Below are 17,106 nucleotides of genomic sequence, written 5' to 3'. Positions count from 1 at the left end.
TGTCTGGGGCATGATTACAGGGCGACATACCTGTCCGTGAAGCTTCCTCCTGGCCTGTTTCACTCCTCCTAATTAGCACTTAGCTTCGGTCCCTGCTCTGCCAACCTGTTACATGTAGAGGGATCAGAAAGCTGATCAGATGGAATGGAGCTGACTTAGCCATATGGGAGCTATATCGGTTGAATCTTAAATGGATAGAAAATGATGCAGGGAAAATAAGAGTTAGGGAGAAGCGACATAAAAGGGAAATCAAAAGGAATGTGGGAAACAGGCTATTGGATAGAAGATGCATGAAAAGGAAAAGAGGAAAGGAAAAGAGTACAAAGGGAAGAAGAGAAACAATAGTAAGAAAACATTGTCTTATATTTGTCTCTCATCATGGAGTTGTTAGAGAATGGTAGGTTAATGCAGGGGATTAGCAGGGGGGCACCAGGAAGCACACATCACATCAAATCACCTACAAAGCATTCTTAAATTATAAACGAGGCAAAATCCACCATCACTTCCACTAAACATGTTCTTCTCATGACCTGTGAGAGCTTTCAGTCTCTGGAAAGGGAGGAAGGGTGAAGAAGGAGGTAGTCATTGCCTTTCAATCGTGAAATTAAATCACTTGTATACCCTGGGCAACAATCAATATAAGTCAGTCAAGTGACTGGAGAATTAGTTAGGAATAATAATGCTCAGTTAGCATAACCTTGCACAATAAACTAACCTGCACAGGCAGAAAACAATCTCATTAATCCTTAACGTTGTTTCTACCATGACTAGTCACAGTGCAAAACAAGTTCTGCTTCAGTACAAGAACCTTGCTATTCATGATATGAGTTTAGATAGGAAGACAAACAGAAGAAAATAAAGCATATTAAATCTAACCAAAACCCTAGATATGGTAATACAGCTTTTTCACAGATCCCTTTCCATTAAAACATGCCAATTTCTCAACACTGAACTAATTCACAGGCACTTGATGCCAAATCTCTTCAAACCCAACAGAAAGTGAGAAAACCCAGAGCTCTTAAAGGCTAAAAGCATAATTCCTATTCACAAATCATTTTGGACATTTTGATTTTTATTGTAAGTCAGAATTAAACCAAACTTCAAAACAACACAATATTCTTTCTCCACCCGTGTCGACTCCTAATACCAGTATCACCTACAGCTAGTGGAGAATATATGAATATACTCAGGTCTAGATGCCTGTGTCTAAGATCAGAGAAGAGGAACATCTCTGAGAAAATGGGTGGGGAAAAAAAACAAACCCAAAAAAACTCCAAAACCCACAGAAACAGTTCAAACAGACTGAATTAATAAGCTCAACATTCTTCATGTTAAGTAATTAGTTAATTTCTGCATTCTGCTTTTATTATTAAAAGTATGGAAACTGTGGGTGTTTTTCGCCAAAAATTTTCCTGTCTGTAAATGGTCACATTCCCTTCGTCCCCCTCCACTGCCGCTTTATCCTTCTTTGTGATTTTGCTCCAATTCCTGTCTGCTTTTGTTTTCTTATCCTCAAAACGCACATGAGATTTCAGGAGCTCCCAGAAGATGTTCTTAAATTTCCCCAGCCTTCTAAAACTCAGCATCATTTCTGTCTGTCTCTTTTTCTGCAAGATCAAATATGTCAACAAAAATAGCTGTTAAGAATTGTTTTCTTCTGGATATGCCATGGTCTCTTCACTTGAAACAAACTGGTTTTATAAAAATCTTCAAGTCTCACGATGACCAAAAGTCAGGCCTCTACCCCAATGAACAACATGTATTTTCCCCTGTGAAAAGATGTAATACTTCACACATATAACTGCAACTATAATACAAAAAGAAAACAATTTCAGTTAGTATTCTCAAGGTATTGTTTATGTATTGTTAGACTCTGTTGCCTGGTATTGTTGCCTATTAATTTATGCCCCCTATACCACATAAAATAAAAAACTAGTATCAGCTATTTATATCAGCTTCACCCTTTTCTGTTAATCAGCTTTAATACTTATTTCTCAATTAATGAGTACACAATAATTTCTTTTGCTCAAAATATATTATTTATATTTTCTCAGCTACAAAAGCCATTGAGAAAACTGCACATTGCTTAATCTAGGAAAATCAATTTAATAACAGATGCAACAAACTTATACTCCATAAATCCTGAAATAATACTGAAATTTGAACATTAAATTAGACTAAGCAAAAATATCCCATATTTTAAAGATCTAAAACCTTTATAAGCATTTATGCAAGAAAATGAGTATTTTATTGGTTTATAAATTTCTCAGTATGCTAAATCAGAAATCACAAGTTCTAGAAACACAAAACGTAACAGATATTAATTTCCTGTAACGATAGCAAAGAGACACATTCTTTAGTAATTTCATTTGAAGTAGAAAAGGTAATTTCAATTTAGCTGTAGAAATGTTGTCCCAAACAACATTAAAGTACATCAGTAAATCCACATAACTTGACCTCTAATATTCAGGTAAGTATTTATGAGAAGCCTTTACGATTGCTTTAGATTTTAACAATATTCTAAGACATCATCAGCACTTCTATGAAACTATGAATTTTTTCTACCCTAGTGGTTTTGCTTTGAATTTGAAATAGCTATATATATAAAATAACAAAAAAAAAAAAAAAAAGAAAAAAGAAAAAGTATGTGGTCTAATTGCTCAGTTATGTTGTGGTTAGCTGATGTAGAACTTGCAATAGAGAACGGAGGTTAATCTTATTTCCAGATGGGAGTGTCATCACCCTTGCTAAATTTACAATAAGGGAAATAAACTAGAAAAAATTGTTTTATCTGGAAAACGAAATACAAACGTTTTCTGTGAGTAACTGTAAGGGCAGAAATATATCTGTCAAATTTGAAATGATAAAAAACAATTCCTTGTTTTACAAGCTAAGAAAAAAGTCAACATGGATGGTATTACAGTCACTATCTATGCAAATATGCAATATACACTGCAGTGTATCCATCGTATCAGAGTCAACAGAACCAGTAGTAGGACGGACTAGGCCATGCTACTAACTTCCTTTAAAGCCACCCTTCCTGCTGGAGAACCATTTATATTATTTTTTTCCCGCTTGTACGCAGTTCTGATGAATTCTCCCCACCCCAGTCATAGACCTTTATACTGGCGGATATATCATGCTTTAATTGCGCTAAAACAATGCAAGTCACAGATTTCACTAAAATTTTAATGTGTGAACATCCTTGAAAAAGAAAAAATAATCCCAGAGCTCAAATCAATGGCTGAAAGACTCACAGAAATGCAGTCAGAAAAAATCCTTCCTTATTTAGCAGCATGTCATAGTACACACACGAAAAAAACATGAGCCGATTCCTGAAAACTACCACCACGGATTAATCCAAAGTCACACATACTACGAATTAGATTGCAACTAGTTGAATTTAAGCAGGCTGAAGAATTGGAAAAATCAGAACCAACATTGCAAAGTAATCCTGACCAAAACAACAATTAGGCAGTAGATGGGAGGATGAGTGGGGAGGGATTTCATTTGAGAGTGAAAGGAGAAAAATCCGTTTTTACGCTACTTACTCCCGTAGGCTGAAATATCAGTCCATCCACTTCGTGGCTAACTTCTCTAGCAAAGTTTCCTTCCAGGAGCTGTAGAACAAAAGGAAAATAAATCTTTTTTCCATAGAGAAATATTTCACTTAGAAGACTGCACATCAAAGCAGATTATATGCCATCACTGCAATCATTGGCCAGTAAATTGCTTATTTATGGTTTAATGTTAGAGCTTGGGAAACGTCAACATAGAAAGCTTCAACAAATCAGCAGTTTTTACAAAAACACTCAAGGCTTAAACAAGTTTCAGGGAGGCAAACCTTTGCAGTATCATTCAAGGAAAAAACCTTTGTCCAAAAAGAATCATTGAGAAACCAAGATGATTCTATACACAAAAAATATGAAGAAAAATCAGTTCTAATATAGGACACCACAGTCATTTGTGGACAAATTAAAAAACACATTTGCCACTTTAACACGCAAGTAGTACTTACTTTAGATGGAAAACATGTACTGAAAAATATTTCAGGGCATCATTCAAAATTCATGTTTGGCCAAGTCCCTAACTAGGGCATAACCCAGTAACACAGCTACGCTACTGTAAAACAGCTGTCTGAATTCATTTGGATCTTGAATATTCTGGTTTAGATTTGCAAAGGTTCTGAATTCCATATGGAGGAGAATATATCCACCAAGATGTTATTTACCAGAGAAAAGCCATCTAACTAAAACTAACAAAACTGGCTCGTCAACAGTTACAAGAATTGATGACACACTTCCATGTTAAATTATGACTTGCCTAAGGAAAAGCAAATAACCAGTCAGAACTACAATTGTGAAATAATAGCAAAAATTAGGAATTTACCAAAATGCCTCTTTATTAATTTCTCTTTATGTTTTACTGTAGAGATGAAGAATATATCCTTAAGTTCAGCACTTTTAGTAACGTTCTTTTTTTATTCACTACTCCACCAGATTTATAAACTGCAAAGGAATCCCTCTTAGCAACCTGACATCCAGTTTCAGACTTGAACTCATTCTCATTTTGGAGCTCCAGAGTACCCTCAATTAAGACGTCTCCTACCAAATGTCAATTAGATATCAAACACCAAAGCATTTTAAAACCAGAACAAGACTCAACAGATAACTAAACCTCTGTGCTCTGAGTTATTCTGCCTTCATTCTCAGTTATTCTGCTTCCATTCTCATTAGGTCCATTACAAGAATTTCAACGACAACATACTAGAAAAGAATTTTTACTAGAAAGGATCAGCAATTTGGAGGAGGGGGGGTGAAGCAGGAAGAAGGAAATGGAAATTTTCTCTGAGCTTCCTCCCATACATACTTTTGTGCAAGTTAAAGTATTTAGAGGTTGTCTGTGAACAGCAGAACATATACACATTGAATATTGCAGGAAGTTTGGAATGACAGGAAAATGAGCAGAAAAGGAATGTTTAACATCAGCAAATATTTTTGACACTGAAAATATAGTTGATATAAGGTTTTTAGGTTTATGAACTTAAAATGCAGATATAATGGTTTGTCTTTTAAAAAATGATGTTCAATTTTCCACACATATTAAAATTTCTAATTAACTTGAACAGTACGGTCTTTTTTTAATCGGCACCATGATAAACGGCACACCTGCTTGACTGGGATGACTGCCAGAGATCAGATAAAATGCAATGCATCTCAATGACATTTTATAAAAGATGGGTAAATGATGCATGCTATTCCTTGTAGCCTCATGGCATCTATTTCCACCTGTGAACCCCTTTGTTCACTTCTTGCAGCTTTCTCCTCCCTGTGAACAGTGCAATAAACCATATACTCATATTACAGTTTATTCTTCAAAATAATTTCCTTTCTTACTTTATAACTAAATCAAATTAAAAAGTATTGCTACATCCATGCCTATTCCTCTAAAGAAAAGAATGGTATAATCGCATGGACTGAGTGGAGCTGTATGATGAGTAACAGGATGAGCTGAGGAGCAGCAGTAAGTCACCAAAAGCAGCACAAATAACCTGCTGAAGCTGATTTTGCTAAAACACTGAACCAGCCAGCAGTTCTTGAGCGGACAATTGAAAAATCATGCTCTGTAGATCTCTCTATACTTATCAATAAAGAAATCACTTGGCTCCTCCAGCAGGAAGAGGAGAAAATTTCGGTGCATACATATTCCGCATAACACCAGTAGGTTTTTATTAATGTTTCTGTAATCCTGAGGCAAGCCACATGATTCTGATGAGTTTTCAGATGTTACTTTATTCATAAAATAAATACGTCTAGCAGGTACTACTGTGCCTTTTCCTTCACCTTACAGAAAAGAAAAAAAACAACTCATGTAAACACAACATGCTGTGAGAGTTATGTAGATTCCTAAACATAATAATGTTTCTGCAGTCGTATTGACTTCCTATAAATTTCGCTAAGGTCCTTGCACACAACTATTATCAATCTGCTATGTCACAGTATGCAAACATTTCTAACCATTTTGTCCCTATTTCTGATTCAAAACTGATACCACTTGTTAGCCTAGTGAAATACTTGGAGATTAAAAAAAAATAATGCCTTTGCATTTTATAATACAAGACAAATATACATCCATTTTCCTTGCTTTTTTAATTTCAGAACGGCTATACGCTTCATTCCGTTTCAAGTCAAGCTGCAGCAACTCTGCCTGCACCAGTCCCTAAGCAGTTTTTCAGAGCCACCTTCAAATTACTCATCATCTACCTGTTCACTCCCCAGTGAAAGCTGCGAAAGGGTGAACATACTTTACTTGAAATACTAGTTACAAATAAACTACCAACCACATTGTCAATTAACTAGAAGGTACAACACCTTCAGACAGGAGCATACTGTCATTCCTAACTTCACAGAACCAGCATCTTCACTGGCTTAGATTTCAGCCCAACTCACAGGACAATCCCTTCCTCTGCTGATGACAGCCCTCACCATCAGGCTCCAAAGTAATTCTCACATCCTGACATCTGTCAGGTTTTACAGACATGGGCTCATAAAGCTCTGTACAGATACTGCAGATTCTTTAAACTTATTATATAGCCTTCAGAAAAAGATTCAGAAGTTACCAGCACCAACAACCATCTTTTTTTAAAAGGAAACAGTTATTCTGGCTCTTTCCGTGCACTTCTCTAAAAGAGATGGACTATTCTGCTTTTAAAACAGGATATAGCACCTGTTTTATTTTTACATTAATTTGTTTCATCTTGCTTGCCAGTTTCTGTATTTTCCTGGTTTTTACCTGACAACCTCTTCAATAGCCCTGTCCCAACTCAGTATACACTCTTCCATGAGATCTTAATTATCCAAGTTCAATATAAAAATTATTTACTTTAACACTGGTTGCTGATGTATTTAAGACATCTCAGGAAAAGTTTTACATCCAAAGTGTGAGGTACAAATGTTTTCAAATGTGCAGTGCTTTAATACCATTTAATAAAACATACTTGAATTTAATGGGCCTGCTACTAAGAGAAGTATTTTCATCATAATTTTGATAACTCACAAGACAAAAAAAATCACCTCTATTACTACATACAGAAGTCTCTGAAGAACGGATCATGAATCCCAAATCCAACCAAAGATCTGTTTAAGAAAACCAGTATTTCTATTGGGTAGCCTCTCTGGATTTCAGTTTGAAACAAACAAATAAAACACAAAAACCCTTAAACCCTGCTTAACAAAACTATTTTGCTTAAAAAATAAAACAAAAAAAAAAAAAAAAACAACCAGAAATGAAATCTGGATCTTCTTTGTTACAGGTAGAAGAAAAATATATTGAGAATAACCTACTACATAATACCTTCATAAATCCTGTTTTTGAATGATATAAGAAATCCTACAGAATTACGTCTATGTTAAGTTCAGTTGCATTAAAATAACGCTAAAATAGACTGGCTTAGATTCATCCCAACTATCCCATTTTCCAAAATAAATCAATTAATCAGCACCAGGCAATGATGGAGCCTTCATACACACTATTAACATTACAAACTCCAGCTTTCAAACACCACATTTTGAAGAAGGAGGCCTCCTAGAAGAGAATTAAACAAGCTGTCTGTGGCGTATCCCCTTCCTTCCAGATGACACGCAGGCTACTGTGCAACGCTTCAAAATATTATCAAATGCAGTTTAACGTCAGGTGAGGGAAGTTGGTCCCTCTAAGCTATGGTTGTAGTCTCTGCTCGTTCCTTCTCCCCAGAATCTTTCCAGTTTCCCCTGTCCTGCAGCATCATCTCTCTTTTTGGTTTGTTTTGTTTCTAAAAGCAGAGAAGGTATCAAGAATTAAAAAGCTGTTTTCAAAGCAAAAAAGCATCAGTCTGTGAGTAACTCTATACAGGAGGGGAAGTCTGATGTATTATTTAAAAATAAAGCCTTTCCACAAATAAAAGTTGGTGATTCACGTTTTAAGAGAAACCGAGCCCAAAATAAGGTGTTAAGAGAAGCTTTGATTTTTGTTAGTTAACTGAAATTATTACAAATATACGGTAAAACTTCCGAAATAGTCTTTAGTGACTCTGGGAAATACAGGGCTTTGTGAATGTAAGGGAGCAAACGATCTGAAAAATGGAAAAAAGGAAAAAAAACGAACCCACACCTCAAACTGAAGCCACTCAGACTTTTATCTTTTTTATACTCAAGATACCCTTCACCTCACCTAGCCTTAGCATTTGAAGTAAAAGAGCTGACCTAAACAAATCCAGTGTAAATTAACAGTTGCGGGGGGAGAGATGGAAGAGGATCAAAGACCTCTGGCAGTTCCGCTGCTTCCCTCCCTCCCTGCCCAAAACCAGCCATTGCCGGGATCACCAGTTCAGACTCACTTTCAGACAGCTAGGAGGACGAGATGAAACCCCCTCCTCTCATGCATATTTAAGTTCCTCTTCAAGCTGATACGCTCAAGTGCCGTGTAATTTTTTGGAAAATTGCGCAGTCTCGAGTTAGAGCATGCTGTGATGGAGAATCACAACCCTCGTTAAGTTGCTCCAATGAATTATTGCATGCACAATTAAAAAATTAATGCCTATTTCTCAGAAGTTTTTTTTCTTCCTTCAACTTCTCTTCCTTGTTCCTTTATTTAATAGGCAGTGATCAAGTTCACCTCCGAGAGGGTTATTTTGGGGCAGAAAAACTAGCTTAAAATTTCACAAGGAAGCAAATATAACTTTTCGGTATTTCAATAAAGTCTCTTCTAAACTCAGAGTTACCGTTTTTTTCATGAGTTGAAAACCCAGCTAGACGAGAAAGAATATTCCAGGATAGCCACAGCAGCAAGAAAAAAAATGCACTCCCTGTTCTGCTCCACAGAAGCCTCCTCTTCCACGAGATCTCTGGATACATGAGCACTTGCCAAAGAAGAATTTCACCAGCCGATGGCTCATTACAGCTGGCTGCTTAGCTCAAAGTGGCTCCTTCCAACTAACCATGAAGGTCCTGAAAGCAGGGCCTGTGATACCATGAGCGTGACAGCACATGGCCATACAAATAAATGTTTCTGCTTGCAACCAGTGATTCCAAAAGCTGTAAGTAGCATTTCAACATCATGCGAACACCAGTAATCCATCTCTCGTTTATACGATGTCATGTTTTCATTTAAATCACCTCTAAAAATGTTGAAGAGCAGATTTTTAATCAATTTAACACGACTCAGTTTTCTTTGCATTATTCTCTTTTCGAAATAAAAATACAATATGCTACTTACTGTCAAATAAATGAGGTGAAAAACTGTATTTAATGTATTAATTAAAGTGTATCTTTACAGCAGGGTAAATTCTATAATATAGCACGTCCAATTCTATAATGCATCCTCAATTATTCATTGTATTTGGCTATATTTATCTTCCATATATCTTCAATACATTCAATTTTTGTTTGCCAGGAAACCAGCAACAAAGAGGCAAGAAAGGAAATTCAGCATGATAACTGAGAGTACAGTCAGAAAACCACAGCTTATACTAAATATTTTTAAGCTAGTATACTAAAAAAATCATGAAGTTACAAGATATTTCCTGGCCCATGCTAATGGGCTTAAATATGCATAAAGGAAGAGTAGGATCAAAAACTGTAGAAAATAAATTAAAAACTTAACTCCTTAAGAAGTAGTTATTTAAAGAAGATTTATATGCTCATTAAGAACCAACACATATTGAAGAATAACTGCTACATTTTCAGTAAAACAGTGAAATGATCTACTTTGCCCTAACTACATGAGGAACACAAAATATAAACTTCTCACTTGCTCATTACTTAAAGAGGAATTTCATGCTCTTGGGATGTAAAACCAGTGTATAATTCAAATTGTATGAAAATCCTTTAAAAAAAAAAAATACTTAAAGCTCAAAATCCTAGCTTTCATGCAGCCATCCGCTCAAGATTCTAAGTCAAGATATAAACAGAGAAAAACTGTAAGTGTTATTTTGTGTCTATGAGTGCATACGTGTTGAAAGCACTTGATGTTAACCAATAATTTGGTACTAAACAGGAAGAGTAAAAGTAAACTCCAAAGGTTCATCTGTTTAACAAAAGCACCACTATTTTGAACTGTGTAATTTGTGGCAACAGCTGAATCACATTGTGATGAAAATTCTACCAAATGACTGCATAAAGACACATGGGAATTTTCTCAGTTGATAAAATTAAAAAATACATACTTTTTATAAAATACTATTTTATTGGATGCCTTTCAGTTTGTTAATTTACTAGAAGCTCTGAAACCAATAATACTGAAAGACTAAAAATAACCTCTTTGCCAAGTTAATCACACAGAACATTTTGGCTCAAAAGACATTAAAAACACCTAATTACTGCAATGGATTTGTTCCCTATAAGAATGAAAGCAGATAATGGCAGCAATGTGAGACTGATGTTCACTAATGTGATCAAGAGACTAATTATTATCCATGAATCATTTGTAGCATTCAAAACTTGATTAATGTCAGGTCAAGTTTAACATGTGATAGGTTTTATTAGTAATGCTTGGCTATCCCACAGCTTGTCAGTTTAAGCGAGTGCCATCTGTTAGGTGTAGGAATAGCCAACAGCCACAACAAAAGCACAGTGGATACAACTGGTCACTGAAGTACATTTTAAGAATTCTGTAAGGGAGCTACCCTAATAATTTTAAACACACTAGACCAGAATCCAGCACAAGAAGACCTGCTAAAGGTGGGAAATTTGTAGCCCAAATTAAAGCAAGCATGCAAGACGGGCACTTGTCATCTTAAAGCTTGACCAAAGGCGTGTTTAGTGCAACTGAATTTAGCTTCACAGATTGACCAGTCTCTAGTAACAAAAATTCTTTTGCAAGACGAGTATGTCTAGCTTCCTCTCTACACTCCTTCATCACCTTTAGCAAGCATTCCTGTACAGAATACATTGCTTTATCCTTTAAAGCATCACTCACCGTATTCAAATACATACGGCCCTAACTAGTGGCTCATGTAGCAAAACAACGTTAGAAGACAATGAACCTGAAATTTATATTCCACAAGACAATGTTTACTGACAGTCTCTCACTTGTTCTAATTACAGATAATGGCAAGAAGAAATCTTTTCACAGTAGGCTCACTTTCTAGTATTTTACGGCACTTTGGGGGTGGCCAGCTGTACAGGGGTCACCTCTCCCACGTACAGCCCATTCACTGCTCTTGCAGCAGGACGGGAACTCAGCTGCTGCCATAAGAGCTCACCTGGGCACCTCCACTGAACTTTCACAAGCTCTGCACTAATAACAGTAGGAGCAGCAAGGCTGAAATAACATGAAAAGGCAACAGACAGGTGTGTGCAAAGAGATGAAGGAAGGTGACATCATTCGACCTGGGTTTGCCCTGGCACATACATACTCTCCTCTGGTCTGAAACTAGTTAGAAACTCAGCAGGAGGATTGAAATAAACACTTATTTACCTCACAGCTATCATAGCTACAACAGCCCTCTCAGATGTATTATAAATATGTTCTCATTTGATGGCTCTCTTGCATTCTAAGTGGATGAAGCTGAAAGGCTGTGGATTCAGGCTGCCACTAGCATAACTTCAGCTGTAGTTATGGTCTGTAGTTCAGCTGTGGATTCAGGCTGCCATTAGCATAACTTCAGCTGAAGTACTGGTCTGTACTTCAGCTCCAAGTGTTCTGTTTTCTGGCTAAGAACACGATGTGCAGGGCTCCCAGACTCCTTGATGTCTTGATGTAAAAGCCAAGTATTCTGAAGACTTGATGCTAGTAGGGCACAGACCATAAATAACATCATAATTCAAAGAACTGTAATTATTGTACAGTTTCTTCCTCAACCCATATAATTTCACAGCCAGTTACTGACAAGGACTCATACTACTAGTGCCTGGGCATCAGCATGCTAACTGATGACACCACTCTTCATTGATTGCCATTTAGAAGAGCAATTCTGCAGAAGAGTCTTTACCATGGTCTGCGTATTCTTTCCAGAAGAGGAAGGCAATAGAAATTCCTGTTTATACTTATGTGATGGGGAATGAGCAACACCTCCAAGCAAGAAAGCCAAAGAGACTCATCCCTTCTATCTGCAACTTGCTTCATGTCATGATTGAGGCACCTCTGAATAAAACAAGTTATAACACACACTGGACTCTCAGAGCTTTCCCAGGTCCTACTGGAACTGCTGCCAGTTACACAAGGGAGGAACTTAAAGCAAGAGAAGTCATATATATCATTTTCTAAATCTTTCCTACTACCCCTCTAAAAGATTTAAAGAAAACCCATTCCCAGATATATGATTAACTGGAAGTTACTGTAGTCTGTGACGGAATGCAACACCCGATATTGAGAAGGTAGAAGAACCACGCTAGCTTGATTTCATTACCCAGTCACAAGGGAAAAAAATGCTACAGTGAATAGCAATAAAATATATTATAGAGGTGGCAGGGAATAAAGTGTGATGGTTCTATTTTATTTTTAATCTTTTGCAGCTAATTCATTAACTGCACTCTTTAAATATGCTACTAACACTAGCTATATGCCGTGTTCCTTAATTATTTGGATAGAGATATTTTAGAAAAATGTAGAGCATGCTACGGTAAGAGTCCCACTGAGCTATCACCAGTTTGCTGGTTCTGAGTGAACAACTCCAAAGGTCACGTACATAATATATTCAAAACAATACCCAAGAATAACATGAGCGCTATGTGTGTTAATGCTTAATTTGACAGCACATCTGCATTCCTGAATTCAAAATAAGCATTAGGCATTTCTCACTGTCAATCTCTTCTCAAAAACACAATTGAGAAATTGACAGCAATTAACTACGATGTTTTCAAATGCTTCTTTCAAATAAGAGAAATAGGCTGCTTCAAGAAACTTTAATTGACTTTTGTGATAGCTTCAAAATGGGAGAAATACGGATTCCTCGAGGCACTGACGGAATGCCACTGCCAAACAGCAATAGCATTTCATATTTATTTTACCTGAAGAAACACAGCAATATATTTCATAGCTTGGCCATTTAATTTACTATGCTCTTGCCGGTTCTCTGTTTCAACCTGCGAGCTGCCCTCAGTGTTTTCTTTTAGGGACTGGATTTTGTCCACATCACTTTCCCTGTGCTCTCCTGGTAAAGCACATCTGCCGAAGACCAGAGTCCTGCTGGAGCCGAAGGAGGTTTAATAGGTGCCACTAGCAAATTCTTCAACCTATTTACAAATGATTCACAATCTGTGATATTCCTGAATGGATGGCAGATACTCAGTAAATTCTGTTACCCAATGTCCTCAAACTGAGCAGGGTTCTCACACTAATGGTTAGAATCTCCCTAATACTCTGGGTTTGGTCAAATACAACATTCAAAAGTTCTCCTGATGTGAAAGAAAAAATGACATTTGATTTGAATGCAATGGGGCCAAGTACATTTTAATTTGTTCTCTAAATGATCTTCCAGTGTTACAAACTTGATAGGGTTTATCTGTTATCCAGCCCCTGTGTAAACGGCTACAACATAATCCAGTCTCTGGTTGTCAGGAACGTGGACAGGCCTGTTTTAATTAAATCAGATAATTAAGGATCATGTTTTATTAAGCATTTCCACTAAGACTCATCAACAAAGACAAATCTGAATATACGGTAATTCAATTAGACATAAAACAGATATTCAAGAATATAAAGTCTTCAAACATTTACTGTTACAATGCCTGATTCAAACTGGTCTAATGTATTCCACTGGGCACCGACGCGGTGATTTTAACACAAAAATTAAAGATTTAACACTATATTCGGGATGCTTAAAAACATCTGATTCTTCTGCTATGCAATGGCACTTGAGGGCTTTATTTGCTACAAAGTTGAAATTAAAACTTGCCACTGTAAGGCCATAACAGTAATATGCTAAGATTTTATTATTTCTTGATTTTAAAGAAAAAGGATAATTTTGTACAGTATTTTTTTTGCAAAACTGAGCATATCACAAGAAAAAAAAAGAGCTAGCAGGGATGTCCTGTAATCTTATACCATAATAAATTGCTTTAAATTTCACCTCCATCTTTACAATTTTCTCTGTGTTTTTATTCATTTTATCCAAATTAAGCGCCCTTCTCTTGAACATCATTCCAGTACGAGAAGGCTGATGGCTTCCCTGCAGAGCTGTATTGCCAGGAGGCAGTTTGGAAAGTGACAGGCTGTGAAGTGGCACAACGGACAATATTAAACAGTTGCCCCTCAACTAATGAGTGGAGTGACCTACTTAGTCACCACAGCTGAGTCCTCAAACTAATTCGGAAGGTATCAAATATACCAATTCAATTGCCCATACTGGGATACCAACTGGTAATTAGGTGAAACAGATTTGCATTTTCTCTGTTTTGGTAATACACCACAAAACTGAAAGTAGAAATCATTGTTAAGACATTTTTCCTACTTAGAAAAGGTATATTATTTTCATTGAACAAAATACAGAAGAAATAATTTAGAAAAATGTTAGACTTTTCAAAGCAAATGTTAAAATGTTAGAAGCTAAGTTGAATATGTACTGTTCTGATGTTTAAACTTACAATGTGCACCAAGTGTAATGCTTTATCCATAGGCTTTTATTTTTCCGCTAGCTTCATTGTTTTCTTTTCCACACTGTAGTTTGGCAAGTCAGAATGCAACTATATATTCCACTTACATATTCCACATCTGAATTATTCTACATTAATTTAATTTGTACCACTAGCAATATCCAACATGGCCCACTAGTTATGAAAATAATCCTTCATGGAAATGTTCGAGACTGTTTTAACTTCAGTATATCATTTTCCGAAAAATGGGGAATGTAACTAATGCGTGAATAATTTCTTAAACCAAAAGCAAAAACCTATTTCCCCCTTTCCCTAACCAAAATTATCCTGTGCTGAAATATTATACTTGACCTTCACCATCACAACTAATAATAATCAAAAGCAAGTAGCCTAATCCTCTTTTGTTAACTCTAGGAAATGAACACAGATTCTTGTTCACAAACGGGTCTCCTCAAGTGACTCCACCAGAGCATAGGCTGAAAAGTTAGCCATAGCTGAGTCTTTTTTTTTTTTTCCCTAGCATGAGAGAAAATCTTTTGGCGTAAACCAAACCTAACCACGTAACTGCAGCCTCCCTGTTCCACAGAAACCAAATGAACACCCAGAGGCAGCTGGATACCCCACCAGCCCTGGCCTACAAAGTCCCTGCCACCCTCATCTTCCCACTGCCAGAAATTATGTTTAACAAACAGTAACCACATCACTACAGTGCTGGTTGCATGAAACAGCCCCAGTTCAAGCACCAAATCTTAAGTGGTGGTAAGCTACATTCAGCTCAACAGCCAGAGTTTGGCCTTCTGTTTCATACTACAATTTACAAAGGTTCCACCTGGTTTGGTTGTTTGTCCTTACCTTTAAAATTCACGTGGTAAAATCATTTTGAAAAATCAGGCTGAAGTTCTACATGCTGGGATACAGGAAAGCTGCCAAGTGAAGATTTCAAATTCTAATATAAGCATAAGGTAACATCTTTCCAGCTTCTTATTCACTACTTGTTTACTAGGTTCCTCAGGTCAATCAGTATTTGCATTTATAGGAAGAAAAGCACTCCAAAAAGAAAATCTGAGTGAAGATAACCACGAGCACAAAATCATCTGAGGGTGGAATAAGGCAATACTGCTTTTACAACATTTGACTTCCCATTTCTGGGGAGATGGAATAGGACAAAGTGAGGAAGAAATACACGAAGTAAAGAAATAAAAGCAAACAGAAACAAAATGGTAGAGGGGAGATGGGTTAGAAGATAATTAAAAGGAGATGAGATGATAAACAGGCCAAAAACCTGGTACAGAACAGATGGAGTGAGGACTATGGTGTAGGCCAGACACCGAAAAGTGACTGCCAACTCTGGGTCAGGAAGTGCAGGATTGAAAGGTGAGCCGAATAAGCTACTCCTTAAGGCATAGAAAATAAAAACAAAAATAAAAACAGAGGAAACAAATCTTTTTGGCATTAAAAACCCTCCAGATGGTAACATTCCCCCTCCATGGAGATGTGGAATTTAAAATCCCCAATAAATAGACAGAGATTATTTGACACTTCTGCTGCTGCCATTGCTGCCATTGAATTCTTTCATTTTCTGTCCCATGACTGCAAATCTTCTCCACGTTTTTTGTCTGTGGGCTACTTGGTGACAGAAGACAGGGCTTTGTGGTCATTTACAGTCAGTTTTTGGGTTAACAGCTCTCTTGTCAGACATGGATGAGCTATGTTCCACATATCCTGCCTTTTATCAGGGTTCATTTTTTTAGGCCATGCAAAGACTAGCTTACAGTTGCCTCAGCTGCCTGCAAAATACTTCACACCAATATCAGCAAGCCACGTACTTATACAATCGCCTACATCAGAGGTCCACGGCCACTTAATTTTTCAAAGCAAACCACCTCAACAGTAGCTATACATTTACTGGTACAAACTTTTAAACATTGCACCTATCCTAACTACAACAAAAGCAGTTTCAAGGAAAAAAAATTTCAAATGTCAAATAAACTAGGAGAACAAAATAAGCCATCAGTTCACAGATTTGACTGAAAATTTTCAAGAAGATCCTAGACCATTTAATCTTGTAGCAGAGATTACTCACCTTCATTCTAATTCCTCTAGGACAAGCTGTCATTTTAAAATCAGGTAATATTCTAAGAACTGACAAGTCATTGACGTGCAGCATGCTAACATTTGAAAAAGGTTGTTCATTTGACCTGTATCATTGTTTAACCTTTAGCCCTATTGTTCCATTGAGAGTGATGGGCACAATTCTCCACGGGACCACGGACCACAGAGAAAGGAACTTTTTTTCTACTCCTGCTAGACAGCATTTTCACTAGACAATAGGCTTCAGTGATCCGAGCTGGGACTGTCCACACAAAAGAGCCTCTCAAAATACTGTGAGTTGGTTTACGCAATGAAAGCTGAGACTTACATAATTTCCAAGAGTTTGATTATTTCTGTGTACCTGTATTGATTATTTCTCTGTACCTGGCTAATATAATGAAGATAATGTCCTTGTTGAAAATCCTCAAATATTTGTATAAATAAA

At 36.8% G+C, this 17,106-nt stretch overlaps 1 protein-coding gene across 2 annotated transcripts in view; it reads right to left on the bottom strand.

The window, feature by feature from the left end:
• Positions 1 to 17,106, bottom strand: part of RNGTT (RNA guanylyltransferase and 5'-phosphatase) — a 188,731-nt gene that overhangs the window by 90,886 nt on the left and 80,739 nt on the right. For both annotated transcript variants that reach the window (XM_054194690.1, XM_054194691.1), the window contains exon 12: positions 3,552 to 3,620. In XM_054194690.1, coding sequence (XP_054050665.1) covers positions 3,552 to 3,620 — 69 coding nt within the window. The remainder of the gene's footprint in view (positions 1 to 3,551; positions 3,621 to 17,106) is intronic.

Source organism: Rissa tridactyla, chromosome 3, assembly GCF_028500815.1.
Source record: "Rissa tridactyla isolate bRisTri1 chromosome 3, bRisTri1.patW.cur.20221130, whole genome shotgun sequence".
In the NCBI taxonomy this organism is placed as follows: Eukaryota; Metazoa; Chordata; class Aves; order Charadriiformes; family Laridae; genus Rissa; species Rissa tridactyla.
The sequence above is the reverse complement of the archived record's forward strand: the minus strand, read 5'-3'. Positions and strand labels throughout refer to the sequence as shown.